The sequence below is a fragment of the Cebus imitator genome, unplaced genomic scaffold, assembly GCF_001604975.1.
Source record: "Cebus imitator isolate Cc_AM_T3 unplaced genomic scaffold, Cebus_imitator-1.0 Scaffold140, whole genome shotgun sequence".
In the NCBI taxonomy this organism is placed as follows: Eukaryota; Metazoa; Chordata; class Mammalia; order Primates; family Cebidae; genus Cebus; species Cebus imitator.
The window spans coordinates 192,318-209,076 of NW_016107455.1; the positions used below are offsets into that span (position 1 = coordinate 192,318).

Here is a 16,759-nt window from a genome sequence, read left to right on the forward strand (position 1 = left end):
TCAAAAAAAAAAAAAAATTAGCCAGGCATGGTGATACATGCCAGTAGTCCTAGCTACTTGGAAGGCTGAGGTGGGAGGATTTGATTGAGCCTAGGAGTTCAAGGCTACAGTGAGCTATGATTGAGTCACTGCACTGCAGGCTGGGTGACAGAGTAAGACCTTGTCTCTAAAAAAAAAAAAATTTTTTTAAAAAGCACTATCTTGTGGCTGCTAACAAAATGGATTCCGTGATCAAATAGATGCTAAAAATATCATGTGAAAGGTTGATGGGGAACTCTAAAATATAGAGATCATGCTGACAATACCTGAACTCACTGCATAATCTTTGCATCACTCAAAATGGAATAACCAGCCATTAATGCTTCATGATGTAACACAATAGGAAGTACACTGCACCAACTACAATGCATTCTCATCCAAAAAATTGAACCTGGCTTTAATCAAACTGCTAGATCTACCAGTTTATAAGAAATACGGATGTTAGAGGAATGAGTTAAATGAAATCGTGAGGAAGCTACTTGCCAAATCCCAAATGTGAGATGTTCTATAAAACAAATGACCTGGTTTCTCCAACAAATCAATGGTGTGAAAGAAATGTATGGGGGAAGAGTGGGGGGAACTGACATAAAATAATAGTGACAAAAAGACAAATGCAATTTATTGATCCTGATGGAATAAACCATCTGTGAAAGGATATCTTAGACATAGCTGGAGAGATCTAAATACAGACTGAGAATTAGGTAAGGAATCACTGCTAACTTGGTTAGGTGTGATAATGGTAGTCATGTTTAAAAAAGAAACAAAACTCTTCAATCTAGACTAGAAAACAAAACCCTTCTCATCTAGACTAGAAGTTTAGAATGCAAATTCTCACAATGACCTACCAGGCCCTAAGTGATTAAGCCCCCTTCTACTGCTCTGGTTTTATTTCATTTCCTCTTTCTCTCTTCCTCATTCACCCCAGTGAAGCCACAAGGAGATTCTCACTGCTCCTGAAAGGCACAAAACCTGCTCTTAACTCAGGGCCTTAGACTTGCTCTTCCCTCTGCCATGATGCTCTTCCCCCAGATATGTACACAGTCTGTTCCCTCATCTTTTAGGCCTTTACTCGAATGTCCTCTTTTCAATGAGGCCCTCCTTGTCCACTCTATCTAAAACTGCAATCCCCACCCATTCCTCAAGAAAATTCCCTTTCCTCCTGTCCTGCTCCATTTTTCTTTTTTCCTTTTTTCTTTTTTTTTGAGACAGAGTCTCGCTGTGTCACCAGGCTGGAGTGCAGTGACGCAATCTTGGCTTACTGCAACCTCCACCTCCCAGGTTCAAGCAATTCTCCTACCTCAGCCTCCCAAGTGGTGAGGACTACAGGTCCGCGCCACCACACCCGTATAATTTTTTGTATTTTTAGTAGAGATGGGGTTTCACCATGTTGGCCAGGATGGTCTCAATCTCTTGACCTCGTGATCCGCCCATCTCAGCCTCCCAAAGTGCTGAGATTACAGGCGTGAGCCACTACGCCCAGTCCTCTATTTTTCTTCTATCACCGTCTAACATACATTTGACTTACTTTTTGTGTGTGTGTGTGTGTGTTTTTTTTTTTAATTGAGACAGAGTCTCTGTTGCCCAGAGTGCAGTAGTGCGATCTTGGCTCACTGTAACTTCTGCCTCACAGGTTCATGGGATTCCCCTGCCTCAGTCTCCCAAGTAGCTGGGATTACAGGCACCTGCTACCATGTCCGGCTAATTTTTGTATTTTTAGTTAAGATGAGGTTTCACCATGTTAGCCAGGCTGGTCTCAAACTCCTGATCTCAAGTGTTCTGCCCGCCTCAGCCTCCCAAAGTGCTGGGATTACAGGCATGAGCCACCACGTCCCGCTTTGTCTTTTTTAATGTCTGTCTTCTTTTTGTATGTTTTGTTCACTTCTACACCTCCAGTAACTAGAACTGTATCTGACATAGGTATTCAATAAATATTTGTTGATTAAATGAACAACCCTATTACTACTTCTGACTAACAGATGAGGAAACCAAGGTTCAGAGAAGTTAACAACCTTACTCAAATTTACACAAATAAGTAGCAGAATGAGGCTTGAATCCAGTTCCCTGATCCCCAATTCCATACTCCTGGTCACTCTTTATATGTGTTGCCTATACTGTCTTTACAGTATACCCATATTACTGAACACTGTGTCATCAAATATGAAGAAATCCATGATAAACTGAAAACAATCAAATTTCAAACTAATTTGTGAGGAATAGTCCAACTTTTATTTAGAAAACAAGAAGTTTGGCTGGGCGCGGTGGCTCACACCTGTAATCCCAGCACTTTGGGAGGCCAAGGCAGGCAGATCACAAGGTCAGAAGTTCCAGACCATGCTGGCTAACACCGTGAAACCCTGTCTCTACTAAAAATACAAAAAATTAGCCAGGCATGGTGGTGTGTACCTGTAGTCCCAGCTACTCGGGAGGCTGAGGCAGAAGAATCACTTTAACTTGGGAGGTAGAGGTTGCAGTGAGCCAGGATCACGCCACTGCACTCCAGCCTGTGCGACAGAGAGAGACTCCGCCTCAAAAAGAAAAAAAAGAAAGAAAACAAGAAGTTTGGCCAGGCACGATGGCTCACATCTGTAATCCCAGCACTTTGGGAGGCCAAGGCAAGTGGATCACCTGAAGTCAGGAGTTCAAGAGCAGCCTGGCCAACATGACAAAACCCTATCTCTACTAAAAATACAAAAAACTAGCTGGGCGTGGTGGCAGTCGCCTGTAATCCCAGCTACGCTGGAGGCTGAGGCAAGACAATCACTTGAACCAGGAGGCAGAGGTTGTAGCAAGCTGACATTCCGCCATTGCACTCCAGCTGGGCAACAAGAGCAAAACTTCATCTCAAAAAAAAAAGTCTGTTTGTGTACAGAGGCTGAGGCTGAACCATACAAAATATGATTACTTTTACACTTTTTTTCTGTCTTTTTGCTTTTTTCCTTTTTGTGGAGAACGGGGCCTTGCTATATTGCCCAGGCAGGTCTTGAACTCCTGGGCTCAAGCTATCCTCTGCCTCTGTCTCCCTAAGAGCTGGGATTACAGGTGTGAGCCACAGCACCCAGCAAAATATGACTACTTTTTAAAAAATGTTTCAACCAGCCGGGTTCAGTGGTTCACACTTGTAATCCCAACACTTTGGGAGGCTGATCACTTGAGCCCAGGAACTCGAGACCAGCCTGGGTAACATGGTGAAACACTGCCTCTACTAAAAATACCAAAACAGGGCCGGGTGTGGTGGCTCATGCCTGTAATCCCAACACTGTAGGAGGCCAAGGTGGGCGGATCACAAGGTCAAGAGATTGAGACCATCCTGGTCAACATGGTGAAACCTGTCTCTACTAAAAATACTAAAATTAGCTGGGCATGGTGGCACATGCCTGTAGTCACAGCTACTCGGGAGGCTGAGGCAGGAGAATTGCTTGAACCCAGGAGACAAAGGTTTTGGTGAGCCGGGATCGCGCCATTGCACTCCAGCTTGGGCAAGAAGAGTGAAACTCCGTCTCAAAAATAAAATAAAATAAAATATGTATATAAAAAATGTTTTGAAATACCAAAACAAATTAGCCGGGTGTGATGGCATGTGGCTGTGGTCTCACAATACATGGGAAGGGTGGGCTGAGGTGGGAGGATTGCTTGAGTCCAATAGGTCAAGGTTGCAGTTGGCCCTGGTCGTGCCACCACAGTCCAGCCTGGGCAACAAAGAGAGACCCTGTCTCAAAAAAGAAAGAATGTTTTCTTTTTTTTTGAGACAGAGTTTCGCTCTTGTTACCCAGGCTGGAGTGCAATGGCGCACTCACCGCAATCTCTGCCTCCTGGGTTCAGGCAATTCTCCTGCCTCAGCCTCCTGAGTAGCTGGGATTACAGGCATGCGCCACCATGCCCAACTAATGTTTTGTATTTTTGGTAGAGACGGGGTTTCACCATGTTGACCAGGATGGTCTTGATCTCTTGACCTCGTAATCCACCCGCCTCAGTGTCCCAAAGTGCTGGGATTACAGGCGTGAGCCACCGCGCCCAGCCCCTAGAAAGAACGTTTTCACCAAGGCTAAAGAACTAAAATGTAAATGGCACACAGGTGTCTCATGCTTTAGACTCCATCCACATCTCTAGTCATTCCCAGTCTTTCACTACACGTTCCAGTAAGGCAAAACTGCTCATAGCCCCCAAGTGTACTGATTCACCCTGCCACACGTTCACACAGGAGTATAGTTTGTTGGTTAAAAGCCTGAACACTGGAATCAGGCCTGGATTTAAATCCCAGTTCCATCTCTTGCTAGTTGTGTGATCTTGGACAAGTTAAATTCTTGAAGCCTCAGTTGCTTCATTTATAAAATGGTGATCATATCATTAGAAAGGATCAAATCAGGCAACATGTATAAAGTGCTTTACCTAGTTTTTGGCACAGAGCAAGCAACAACTATTAGCTATCCTTATACTGTCTCATGCTATTCACTCTGCCTGAAATTCTCCCTCTCCCTTTCCCATTTAACCTGAATTCCTACACGTCCTTTAAAAATCCGACTTAAAATTTACATCTCTCAAAACTTTCTCTGCCTTTCTTTCCTCTCAGATGGTTAATACTCTTTAAGTGCAACCCCTGTTTTTTGCATACTTCTACTGCAATTTATTTTATCTTTCTCACCTACCTATGAATGTCTTGAAACCGTTATCAATTTCTTATTCATTCCCAAATTCCCGGTAACTAAAAAAAGTACCTCAGTAGCCGGACGTGGTGGCTCAGGCCTGTAATCTCAGCACTTTGGGAGGCTAAGGTGGGCAGATCACGAGATCAAGAGATCAAGACCATCCTGGCCACCATGGTGAAACCCAGTCTCTATTAAAAATACAAAAATTAGTTGGGCATGGTGGAGTGCACCTATGGTTCCAGCTACTCAGGAGGCTGAGGGATGAGAATCACTTGAACCCAGGAGGCGGAGGTTGCAGTGAGCCAAGATCGCATCACTGCACGCCAGCCTGGGCAACAGAGCAAGACTCCATCTCAAAAAAAAAAAAAAAAAAAAGTACCTCAGTAAAGTGTTTATTATTAAACTGAATAGGGTTTGGGTGCAGTGGCTATCACATGTAATCCCAGCACTTTGGGAGGCCAAGGCGGGAGCATCACCTGAGGTCAGGAGTTCAAGACCAGCCGGGCCAACATGGCCAAATACAAAAATTAGCTGGGCGTGGTGGTGCATGCCTGTAATCCCAGCTACTCAGGTGGCTGAGGCAGGAGAATTGCTTGAACCGGGGAGGCAAGGTTGCAGTGAGCTGAGATCGCGCCACTGAACACACGCCTGGGCAACAGAGCTAGACTCCCTCCCAAAAAATAATAAATAAATAAAAGCTGAATAGGGCCTATATGCAAACCCAATTTAATTTCAAACTCTGTGTTCTTTCCACTATATCCCACCTCCTCCCCTATACCCTGATGGGCATCAGTTGCTCCTGATTAGGTAGTCTTATGAGTAAAATTGCTATTTAATGACAGTGAATTTAAAGGTAGTTTTTTTTTTGACCAAGCACACTGTTCATTCAGAGAGGTCTTTTAGTAGTAAGCTTTTAACTGCCTTTATCGTACACCCACGCTCCTCCCACCCAACTCAGCTCTGGAGTGAACTCAGACGTGAAAGGCATCCCTGACCCTCAGGAACTCACATTTCAGAGGAATCTCTCTTTCATGCACAACGGTGAAGGGCAGCTTCTCCTGGTCGTCCAGGGGCACTGACTCCCGCGTAAACACGACAGTGACAGGCACCATGAGTCGGAGCTGCAGGAAGGGGCATCAGGGCCATCACTGAGTCTCCACCTCGCCGGCGGGCTGTCCCCCGACCGTCCCCCACGGCAGTCTCACCTGCAGGGCATTCAACCCACTGATCTGGGAGTAAGGCAACGAGGCCCGGTAGGTCTCCGTGGTCTTCCACCAGAGCGGCAGTCCCAGCAGGATGGCCACCGCAGCGAAAAAGAGGGCGGCGCGCTTGCCCCGGACCACCTCTAAGGGCATGGGGAACAGACTGAGGCGCTGGAAACCGGCTAGGATGTCAGCCCCCTCCCCGACGCGAAGCCCCGACCACCGGCATCCAGGGGCCAGCGTTCATTGGGATCCCGGTGCGAATGGACCCGGCCCAAGCCTGAAGGCAATGCCATCTGAAAAGACCTCCCGAGCCCCCCGTCCGCGGGACCTCTCGCACACCACAATCCCTATCCCTGCATTCCTCCCTTGGCATCAGCGAGCTGCAAGCTCCCACCCGAAGCCCACCGCACCTAGATCTGTAGCAGCGGCCCCGGCAGCCGCCATGCTGGCTTCCGGCTGCTCCGGCCGCCGGGGGCGGAACTTCGTGACCCTCACCCAATCGGAATCTCCTCAATGAGGGGGCGGTACCGCAGCGGTGATCGAAGCCAATCGAGAGCGGCACTCCAGACCCGCAGGCGGGAGCAAGCCGGCAAGGGATTGGCGGGCTCCGCCGGGAGCCCTGCTGGAGGTCTGAAAGGAGGTCACCCTGACATCGAGCGGCGGTCTAGGGGCTGTGCGGGTTTCGGCACTGCTAGAACGGAGTCCCCCGCTTCCCTATAGAACACACTCCTAGCCCTGCGATTAAGAGCGCAACCTCTGCAGTAGTTAAATAATAGCTGGGCAACTACAGGCAGCTCCGAAGCTCAATTGTCTCATGTGAAAATGGAGATATTTACTTAAATGAGGCCGTTCTTTAAGGAGCCTGGGACACGGAAAGCCCTCAAAGGTCAGCTGTCACGGTTTTATCATTCTTATCGTAGAGCTCCTCTTGGGGCGCCCTCTCCTCAAGCCTCAAACATGGAGGTAGCAAACTAGTACATTTTAGCATGATTGGCTCTCTTCGCTATTTTAAAATTCATTTTAATTCATTTCCAACTTGGAAAACTCAGGATATTTCACTTCAAAATCTTGAAAATTTATGAGCCCAAACTCTAGATCCTGATCATTGCGGTTCAAATCCTGGCTTCATCACTTACTGGGTGAGTGATCTTGAGAGGATCCCTCTGTGTCTTTCTTGGTCTGTTTTCTCTATTAAAATAGGGAGGATAAGGCCGGGCGCGGTGGCTCAAGCCTGTAATCCCAGCACTTTGGGAGGCCGAGGCGGGTGGATCACAAGGTCAAGAGATCGAGACCATCCTGGTCAACATGGTGAAACCCCGTCTCTACTAAAAATACAAAAAATTAGCTGGGCATGGTGGCATGTGCCTGTAATCCCAGCTACTCAGGAGGCTGAGGCAGGAGAATTGCCTGAACCCGGGAGCCGGAGGTTGCGGTGAGCCGAGATCGTGCCATTGCACTCCAGCCTGGGTAACAAGAGCGAAACTCCATCTCAAAAAAAAATAAAATTAAATAAATAAATAAATAAATAAATAAATAAAATAAAATAGGGAGGATAGTAATAGTACCTGCTTTATAGAGTTGTATGAAATGTGTGAATACATATAAAGTGATTAGAACAGGGTTGGTGCCATGTGCAAGCTATTTTTGTTATTATAAGGTCAGGCCACACAGGGTGGAGCATTTGTTGCCTCCCCAGCTGACACATAACAAACACAGCTTTTTATCTCATCTTTTTATCTGCTTAGGTAGACCCAGGTTCTCAGCCTATCTCACACCCCACCAGTGGTCAAAGTTCAGCACGAGGCCTCATCAGAGCTGTCCTTACCCAGACCCTCAAATTGCCCCCCTTGTACACACTTCTACCCCAAATGAGAATGGGCCATAGCCCTTGGCAGCCTCCTAGATGCCCTGCTCAGCCCTGGCATCCCGCAGAGCCTTCGGAGTTTCCCTCTTTGGGCCGGAGTCGAAGTGCTCCCTCGCCCTTCCTGGTGTGGCTCCCCCTAGCGGAATGTGTCAGGGGCCAGCTGGGCTCAACACTGGAAGATAGGAGAGACTCCCACCCACTCTTATCCCAGCCTGTCCTGCTGCCTCCCTGCTTTGAGCCTTGCACAAATCTGTCTTCAGGAGTTGCCAGTCTGGCCTCACTCCATCCTTCTGTAGCTTCAGCCTAGTGCCACTGATGTGGTAGTGCCTAGAAGACTTGCAGTCTTCCTCATTGCCCCACTCCAGACCTGGACATCAAGAGAGCAAGAGCCTGAGCTGGGGATGGTAACTGCATGTGCCCTTCCTCCATAAACTCGAAGCCCAGTAAAACTCAAATCCCACCCTTTCCACCCCCAGAGTCAGAAGGCCCAAAGATAGAATTAGCAGAGATCAGAAACTGGGAGGTGGGAATTTGATGTGTAAAACAGACAGGCAAAGTAGCATGTTTTGCTACCATTTATTTCCTGTATAGTATGTACTCAAGGCATGAGTCAGGGCTTCTGTACTACCCCCGATCCCAGGAGAGAGGGCAGGCAAGAAGGAGAACCCAAGGAGAAGCTACCCCATCATGGGAAAATTGTGAGAGCTGGCAGAGTTAGGGGGAGACTCAGCCATCCTGCTTTGACTTCTAGCAATTTCTTCTGCCCTCAGTCATGAGGAGCACCCTATCCTCCCATCCTATGATCCCAGGTGCAGCAATGAGAGAGGGGAAGGGAGGAGAGAAAAGGAAGACAAGCCGGTGCCAGATGAAGGCATCTCTGCTCTGCATAGCTATTTGGCCTTGGCCATGACTACAAGAAAAAGTGAGCGCACATGGCGGGGCCAAGGGCTGTGGGATGGAGTGGATACTCAGTAGGCATGGTTGGCAATGTAGAGGGACTGTGCTGCCGCTCCACCATCTTCTCCACTGCCTTCATACTTGCCCTGGGCTGCAAGCCCATTCACCTGCAAAAGGGAGCATGGAGTAAGCAGGCTGAGCCAGCCCACAGGTGCCAACTCCTGCCCAGGCTATAGTCTCTGGGCACTGTCCACCACCCACCACCACCTCTAGCTCCCAACCTCAGCCCGCTTGATGAACTCCTCAGTGGCGGCTCCAGCATTGTCCTGTTGCCCTCGCCAGGCATTGAGTGCAGAGGCTTGCAGGGCACGCCCATAGGAGAAGGTAAGCGCCCAGGGCCGGGGAAGGGGGCAGCGGTTGATGGCATTGAGGTTGAGTGATGCCTCCTCTTCGCTCTGGCCCCCAGACAGGAAGGTTACTCCTAGGGTTGAGGAGAGAAACAAACTGACTGGTCACTCCCAATTTTTCCCAGGTAGGGAATCCCTGAAGGCCACAAGAAGGACCAGAAGATGGGCCTTACCTGGGACAGCTGGGGGCACAGTGCGACGCAGGGCAGTGACAGTTGCCATGGCAATCTCCTCTGGGGTATACTTGATGGGACAAGCATGGCCAGGGGTCACCATGTTGGGCTTGAGCAGGGTCCCCTCCAGGTACACATGATGGTCACTCAGGGCTTTGTACACAGCAGCCAAGACCTGGGTGGGGATTAGAGGAGGTTTACTAAGGGTCTGGGCCGCCACTGGTTACTGCACAATGCTCCGTATCTAGGGGTAGATGGGCACGGACTGTGAGGGCTCAGTGCAGGCTCCGATCACAAGCCTATGCCAGAATCAAGAGAAAAAGTACTAGGAGAAAGTATGCCTGGATCTAAGCTGGGGGCTCCAGGGAACAGGCACTCCTGCCGAGCTGTTCCTGCAGTATGTTTGTGTGTGAACTTACCTTCTCTGTAACATACTGACAACGTTTGAGGTCGTGGTCTCCATCAGGCAGTATTTCAGGTTCCACAATAGGCACAATGCCATTCTGCAGGCAAGAGCAGAGATGCTTGGGAGGGGCAGTAGGGGAGATAGAGAAAGCCCTGTAACTCTCTCCCCACCAGGTACACAGGGCACTCCCAACACACACACCTGCTGGCAGATACTGGCATAACGGGCCAACACATTGGCATTCTCCAGAATGGCAAGTGCAGAGGGCGTGCGCTCACTGATTTTCAGCACACAGCGCCACTTGGCAAAGTCAGCACCATCCTTCTTGTACTGGGCACAGCGTTCTGAGAGCCCATCCAGCCCTGCAAGCACAGTGCCAACTTCATCACTCTGCCCTTCTTTACCAGCATCAACTATCTAACACCTCTTTGGTCCTCAAGCGCACCCACCCTATACCTTGAGTGGTGGTTTCTCCGTCAGTCCCAGCTAGAGGCACCACACCCTTGTCCACCTATAGGGAAAGCACAAACAGAGGGTTGAATTCAGGCAGGATTCCCCTCGCTACCCCTCCTACACAAGCCTATTTTCACACCCAGCTTCCATTCAGAGCAGGGCTGGGGGCTGCACCTTGATGCCCACGACGATGCCCTTATCCTGGATTGTTCGGACAAAGGGAACACCATTGTCATCTTTCTGGTAGAGGGTCTCATGGAAGAAAATGACACCTCCAATGCACTTCTTCACACGGTCATCAGCACTGAACAGGACCTGGCGGTACAGCCGGCGATTCTCCTCGGTGTTCTCCACCCCAATTTGGCTCAGCCGCTTTGCCATGCTGCCTGGGGGCAAACAAAGAGAGGCAGTGAAAACATCTCCAGGGTCCCCTAGCCACCTGTACCCTACATGGCTACAGATGTTCACCTACCTACAGACTCATCTGCAGCCAGAATCCCTTTGCCCGGAGCTACAATCCGGAGGGCAATGTCAGACAACTCCTTCTTCTGCTCAGCAGAAAGGGCAGGGTATGAGTGAGGCATGGTGACAGCTCCCTGGAGTGGAGACAAGATAAAAAAGCCAGACCTCATCCACTACCTCCTCCACGGCCTCTCCTGGCCAGATGGACCAAATGGCCTCCCCCATCAAACATGGGGCTGGGAACAGGGCAGCAGTCCTTGGCATGAGTCCTGGGCATCAAAGTGGCACCAATCCCTCTGACAGCTAGCAAGCTTAGGGCTCCAGATCCCACATCTCCTTTTGTCCCTGGTGGGCACCCTTCCCAGCCCTGTGGAAAGATGCAGGGTGGGGGTGGGGAGGTGAGCAGCCCCGAAGCCACAGGTCTTTTGATGAATCTGCTGCCCATTCGAGGATGCCAACCCTCCTTTCACTGAACTTGGCCCCTTGTTGAGGTAGGCAGAAGCCCTGGCCTTTCCAGCTTCCCTTTTCTCATCCTCCACAGGAGCCCTAGGGAAAGGGTACTTACTTCCAAGGCTTCAAAATGAGGCAGAAGTACTTATTGCCACACTCTTCTCTCAGCTGCTAAAGGAAAAGGTTGGGAGGAAGAACAGCTAGGGAGTAGGAGTGGCCGCAGCTTCTTCTCTGTACTCCAAACCTGCCTGCCGATGCCTATTGCCTACTCCCACCCAGTACCGGAGGTTGGCCCCAGTGGGGCTGCAGTGTTGTAGGAAAGACGGCCAGCAGGTCAGCTGCATTAGTGTGTGGAGACAAGGGTTAGTGACACCTAAAGGTCATCCCCGTTCCTCTCTGTGGAGGGAGGGATAGCAATAGCAAGCACTTCAATTCCCCACACTCAGACACCCAGACGGGAGGGCAGAGGACCAATGCTGAAAGGAGTAGAGAGCCTGAGAGAGAGATAAGACTGAGGGGAGATAATGGTGACGCAGGCTAAACAGTCAGTGAGAGACCTAGATCGGGGGCAGAGAAGGCGGGAGAACTGGAGAGAGGACCTAGCCTAGGAGGAGAGGGAGCAGGCAGAGAAGGAAATGCTCTGGATAGGAGAGGCAGACTCCAAGGAAAAATTCAACAAGTAGAGGAGGATTTGGGATTGGAAAAGCTGAGGTCCAGGTGGGAGAGTTGAGGTGGGATAGAACGGGTGAGGTTGAGCCACGGGGTTTCAGGTGCGCGGAAAGGAGCAAAGATGTCAGGAAAGAGTCGAAAGGGCAGGTCCAGGAGCCCCAGGGAGCAGGATGAAGATAGCAGGGGAAGAGCCAAGGAGACGAAGCGGAGATGCTGAGCGGCTCCCGCCTTGCCTGGCCTTACCTGTGCGCAGCCAGTTAGCAGCAGCAGCCACAAGCACCGCTCGGGTTCTGATCGGCAAACAGGTGTGGCTGCAGCCCTGGCTCGCTCTGGTAAATGAGGCTGCGGATGCCGCAGAGCTACGTGACTCCTCCGGGGGCGGGGCCTGCCTGCCCCGCCCTGGCCACGCCCCCTCACCAGGACTGGTGTCCGGAGCAAGACCACGCCCACGGAGGCGGGGCGACGAGGTGGAGTGAGTGCCCCGCCCGGCATCTGCGGCTGTTAGGGACTGCCCTTCCACTTTGTGGGGCCTCGCCGCTAGGACCCGAGAGGCTGGAAATGACCTTGCATTCATTTCTGCCACAATCCCTTTAACACGTGCTGGGCACTTGCTGGATGTTGGGGATTAAGATTGGTCTCGTGAAGAGGAGGCACCGAAACATTAACAACAGGTTGGGTAGGTGGGGCAGAGGCATCATCAAGGTGCCCAAGTTCAGAGCAGGAAGTAAGGAACTGAGCTTCTCTGTCCTCACCCTATTTGCCAGGGCATACCCCTGAGGGGGCTGGGGAAAGTAACAGAATGAAGCCATTCTGTTTCCCCCAGGCGGTGAGCCAGGGAACACGCAGTCCGGTGCCCAGAGTTTTGGAGAAAGCAAGGGAAGGGAGGAAGGGCAGGCAGCCTTGGCTTTGGAGGCAGCAGGAGGTGGAGGGATCTGTGGAGGATGCCCGGGCAGAAGGGCCAAGCTGCCTCTTCCCTGACTTAATCTGCCCCATCTCACCCAAAAAATAGGATTCAGTAAGCTTGGAGAAATCTATTAAATACACTTTATTTAAATAGTATTAAACTCAGTTGGCTCTATGCGAATTGGTCTTGGTATTGGGGTAAGGGGGTACTGCAGGTAAAAAGGGGTGAAGCAGATTCTGGCTTTCAGTTTCTTAGCTCAGGAATTCCAGCAATCCCTGTAGCTCTTTGCATCCCCTCACCACCTCTGGAATAGAGAGCAGGGTCTGGGAAGAGAGGCAGAAAAAGCAACTCAGGATCACAGGCCTAAGGCCCAAGGCTCCCAGCCCCAGGAGGCAGCCACTGAATTAGAGGAGACAAAACAGACAGAGAACCCTGCAATAGTGATTCAGGCCCAGATCTCAGCACAGGCTGGGAACCAGAGCTGTGCTCATCAGTACCTCCTGGGGCCAGGCCTTGTACCAGGTGGCTTAGTTATATCACCTCCCTTGTTCCTGTACCTTATAAATATGCTGAACAATGTCATCTAGTTTTTCTAACTCCTTGTCAGAGCGCCGAAGGTTCTCCTCTAGGATATTTCTCTGGAAAGCAAACAGATTTCATAAGTCCTATGCTTAAAAGAACAAGAAAAGCTTGGTAGGACAGGGGAAACACAGCAGGGCATTTGTTAACAAAGGTAGGAAATAGCCCTGGAATGGCATGGACATTCTTACATGGCTCTGGAACTTGATCATGAGTTTTTCCTTCTCATTTTTCATCTCCAAGAACATCACTCTCAGTTTGTCCACCTAGAAATATGTCCAGATCAACAGGGGTACAGCCTGGGGTCCCCACCTGCTGCCCAGCTCCTCTGTTAACTCTGAGTCACCTCCTGAGAGAGCCACACTTTCTCCTGGATCCAACTGGTGGCCATGGGCTGGCAGTTGGAGTCCAGCTGGCCTGCCAGGGCCTCTTGGAGCACTTTGGTCTCTGTCTCCGCACGCCGAAGTGAGCGGGTAAGGTGGGTCACCTCCTCTCTAAGGCTCTGGGAATGAGAATGGAGAGGTGTCCAATAGGACATAAGAAGGATAGGCAACATGTGGTGAACATAAGTAAACCAGGAATCCACTTCTCATATTTGGGATCCTGGCCACTGGTAACACAGAGGGCAAAGGCCTGGGCATGATGAACATACTATGAGCTCGCCACTCTTGTCTATCTGTTCTAGGATCTTCTCATTCTGCTGCTGTATCACTTCCTGGAGTTCCTTTTCATTCTGTGAGGGCAAGGGAGGTGAGAAGACACAGGGAGAGCTGGTTTCTTCAGAACCGTTGCCAGGAGATAGGAGAGTGCCTGACCCATGCTCAGCCCACATGAGACCAATTGGTATCACTCCAATTCTTCCTCCAGGGCCAAGTCAGGCAAGGCACATTTCAGTGTTGGGAGAGTTCTGCTAGAGTTCCTGACTTTTCTCCTGGGTCTGCCTGGGAAGATAGGTCAGCCTATAGCTGATATGTGAAATGTCTGACCCCAGGAAGGGCAAAACTAGGGCAGTGGTTGGAAAATCCCTACCACCCAGATTCCTGGAGAGATAATGGGTCCCAGTAGGCCAGTAGAGCTGCCCCAGTTCTTCATCGCCCCACTTCTAGGTCCCTCCTTCACCTTGTAGCGCAAGCACAAGGCCTGATTCAGCTTCTCTATGTCTGCTTCCTTTGCCTTCTGGGCTTCCTGATGCTGCTCTTCCTCGGCCTGCAGCCTAGCCTGCAGCTCACAACTGGAGGAGGGAAGAATTCAACAATATTCCTGTCCTCTCAGGGGCCAGCTGGACCCTTGGCATGCATAAGAGGCTGTGTCACTGTCCCTCTGTCACCAAAGCTGCATCCCACTCACATTTTTCGCTGCAGAGCCCTGATGGCTTCTTCTTTAGACTCTTGTAGCAGGGAACAAAGACTCTGAAGCTCAATAGTCATAATACTCATTTCTGCCAGGCTCTCCTCCATGCCCGGGGTCTCTGAAAGAGAAAGTCCCAGATAGAGATGTAGCCTTCCAGCCCTGGAAGGAAGGAGTGTATAGCCATCATTTCTACAACTCTTATCCGTGTTCCCCACCCACAGGATTTGTATGTCTGGAACATTACAGATCCCAGAAGGCAGAAATAAAATGAGCCCAAGTAGAATTGAGGTTTTTAGAGCAAAGCACTTCTCACTGCTTTCATCTTTACTCATCACCACCAGATTTTCTAGAAATGAGGCAGGATCCCCGGAGCCACTCCTAACCTGCAGGCTGAAGGGAAACCATTGATGCTACTCGGGTGAAAGCACTCTTATCACTTCCAAGCAAGGGCACGGGAGCTGACTCCGGCTCTACGAGAAAAACCAACCATGGGAGAGGGCCCCTCTGGTGACCCAGTCAGGAGTCTACCATAATGGAAGCCAGGGAAAGACAGACAAGCCCGCTGATGGGCATCTTCAACAGCTGAAGATATTGACAACAGTCACAACTTTCCCACCCCCAAATCCCAGGACCTTTAACCTTCAGCTACCACTGCTGTCAAGATGCTTCCCAAGAAGGTGCTGTCATTGGGCAGAGGGTGTTCCTGGGTGGGAGCACAGACCGTGCTCAGCAGAAGGGTCTCTTGTTCAGTCTAAGGGCAAAAAAGAAAAAATAGCTGCTGCTCAGGTCTAGTGAACTTCTGGGCTTCCAGGTAACTCCCAGCCATCTCCTTCAAAATGCTGTCCCACCTATTACCACAATTCTCTATCTTCCACTTCCCTATTAGTACCTTTCCCCAAACATGTTTATATTCTTAAGCCTCTCCCACAAAAACAACAGTATTTTAAAAACAAACCTAAACGAAACTAAAAAAAAAAAACCCCTTCTTCTTACCTTAAATCCCCTTTTAGCTACTGCCTTTTCTTTCCAGAAAGGAAGGAAGGGAGGGAGGGAGGGAGGGAGGGAGGGAAAAAAGAAAGGGAAGGAAGGAAGGGAAGGAAGGGAAGGAAGGGAAGGAAGGGAGGGAGGGAGGGAGGGAAAAAAGAAAGGGAAGGAAGGAAGGGAAGGAAGGGAAGGAAGGAAGGAACGAAGGAAGGAAGGAGCCAGGCGCGGTGGCTCACACCTGTAATACCAGCACTTGGGGAAGCTTAGGTGGGCAGATCACGAGGTCAGGTGTTCGAGACCAGCCTGGCCAATATGGTGAAACCCTGTTTCTACTAAAAATACAAAAATTAGCTGGGCACGGTGGCACGCACCTGTAGTTGCAGCTACTTGGGAGGCTGAAGCAGAAGAATCGCTTGAACCCAGGAGGTGGAGGTTGCAGTGAGCTGACATCGTGCCACTGCACTCCAACCTGGGAGACAGAGTGAGACTCCATCTCAAAAAAAAGAAAAGAAAGGAAAAAGGAAAGGAAAGGAAGGGAAGGGGAAGGGGAAGGAAAGAAGCCCATACTTCTTGCTTATAATTCTCACCATCTGTTGACTCCCCAGCCCACTACACTCAAGTTTCTGCCCCATCATTCCACCTAAATCATTGTCATTTGGTTCACCAATGGCAGCCTTACTTTCAAATGTGATGCATACATTTCAGCTCTTGTTTTACCTGACCTATTTGATATTGATGAGCACATTGTTCTTTTAGAAACTTCTTTTTCTTAGCTTCCAGGACATGAGTCTCTCTCCCTTAAAGGCAGACCTCACACCTTTCTGGTTATTTCTTCTCTAACCACAGGTCCTTCCTTAACTGTTGGATCCTCTGGGTTTAGTCCCTGGCCCTAAATTTACTCTAATTCATTCCCAGCATGGCCTTACCTCGGGAGCACCACAAAAACATCTACTTGAAACTTCCCTTCCACGTGAATGACTCTTCAATCTCTCAACTGGACTTTTTCCCAGTCTGCAGACTCAAAGGCTAACTGCCTGTGAAGAATCTACCAGAAGGTTCCACAGTCAATCTGTCAACTTAGTATAAAGCTGAGTTCACCATTTTCCCTGTGCCACCCTATCAGAAGTCTGTTCCTACTCCTGTATTTGTAGGGGGAGGGAAGGCTAGCAAAGGCCTACAGGTCAAATCCAGCCTGCTAACTGTTTTTGCCTGGAATGCAGCCAGACCCATTCATTTACACATCGTCTATGGTTGCTCTTGAACTACAAAGGCAC

The 16,759-nt window shown here is 49.9% G+C and overlaps 3 protein-coding genes across 5 annotated transcripts in view; all 3 read right to left on the reverse strand.

The window, feature by feature from the left end:
• PIGS (phosphatidylinositol glycan anchor biosynthesis class S) overlaps window positions 1-6,943 on the reverse strand; it is a 19,765-nt gene extending 12,822 nt beyond the window's left edge. The window contains exons 1-3 of the mRNA XM_017542091.1: window positions 6,298-6,943; window positions 5,888-6,027; window positions 5,692-5,803 (exon numbers count right to left, since the gene is read on the reverse strand). Of these exons, the coding sequence (XP_017397580.1) occupies window positions 5,692-5,803; window positions 5,888-6,027; window positions 6,298-6,331 (286 nt within the window). The 5' untranslated portion in view covers window positions 6,332-6,943. The remainder of the gene's footprint in view (window positions 1-5,691; window positions 5,804-5,887; window positions 6,028-6,297) is intronic.
• Window positions 6,944-8,308: 1,365 nt separating this feature from the next.
• ALDOC (aldolase, fructose-bisphosphate C) lies at window positions 8,309-12,042 on the reverse strand. 3 transcript variants are annotated; one of them, XM_037743289.1, is made up of 10 exons: window positions 11,912-12,004; window positions 11,112-11,170; window positions 10,560-10,695; window positions 10,262-10,473; window positions 10,091-10,145; window positions 9,836-9,996; window positions 9,648-9,731; window positions 9,229-9,403; window positions 8,930-9,129; window positions 8,309-8,815 (listed from the first exon to the last, which is right to left on the reverse strand). In XM_037743289.1, the coding sequence occupies exons 3-10, from the start codon at window positions 10,669-10,671 to the stop codon at window positions 8,720-8,722; spliced, it is 1,095 nt and encodes a 364-aa protein (XP_037599217.1). In that variant the 5' UTR covers window positions 10,672-10,695; window positions 11,112-11,170; window positions 11,912-12,004; the 3' UTR covers window positions 8,309-8,719. The 3 variants fall into 3 exon arrangements, with proteins under 3 accessions (XP_037599217.1, XP_017397584.1, XP_017397583.1); XM_017542095.2 differs by having other exon boundaries at window positions 11,112-11,167; window positions 11,912-11,974; XM_017542094.2 differs by lacking the exon at window positions 11,112-11,170 and having other exon boundaries at window positions 11,909-12,042.
• Window positions 12,043-12,694: 652 nt separating this feature from the next.
• The window catches only part of SPAG5 (sperm associated antigen 5), a 16,925-nt gene continuing 12,860 nt past the window's right edge, over window positions 12,695-16,759 (reverse strand). The window contains exons 16-24 of the mRNA XM_017542098.2: window positions 15,141-15,252; window positions 14,885-14,971; window positions 14,499-14,619; window positions 14,271-14,382; window positions 13,804-13,884; window positions 13,498-13,653; window positions 13,343-13,417; window positions 13,130-13,210; window positions 12,695-12,895 (exon numbers count right to left, since the gene is read on the reverse strand). Coding sequence (XP_017397587.1) covers window positions 12,824-12,895; window positions 13,130-13,210; window positions 13,343-13,417; window positions 13,498-13,653; window positions 13,804-13,884; window positions 14,271-14,382; window positions 14,499-14,619; window positions 14,885-14,971; window positions 15,141-15,252 — 897 coding nt within the window. The 3' untranslated portion in view covers window positions 12,695-12,823. The remainder of the gene's footprint in view (window positions 12,896-13,129; window positions 13,211-13,342; window positions 13,418-13,497; window positions 13,654-13,803; window positions 13,885-14,270; window positions 14,383-14,498; window positions 14,620-14,884; window positions 14,972-15,140; window positions 15,253-16,759) is intronic.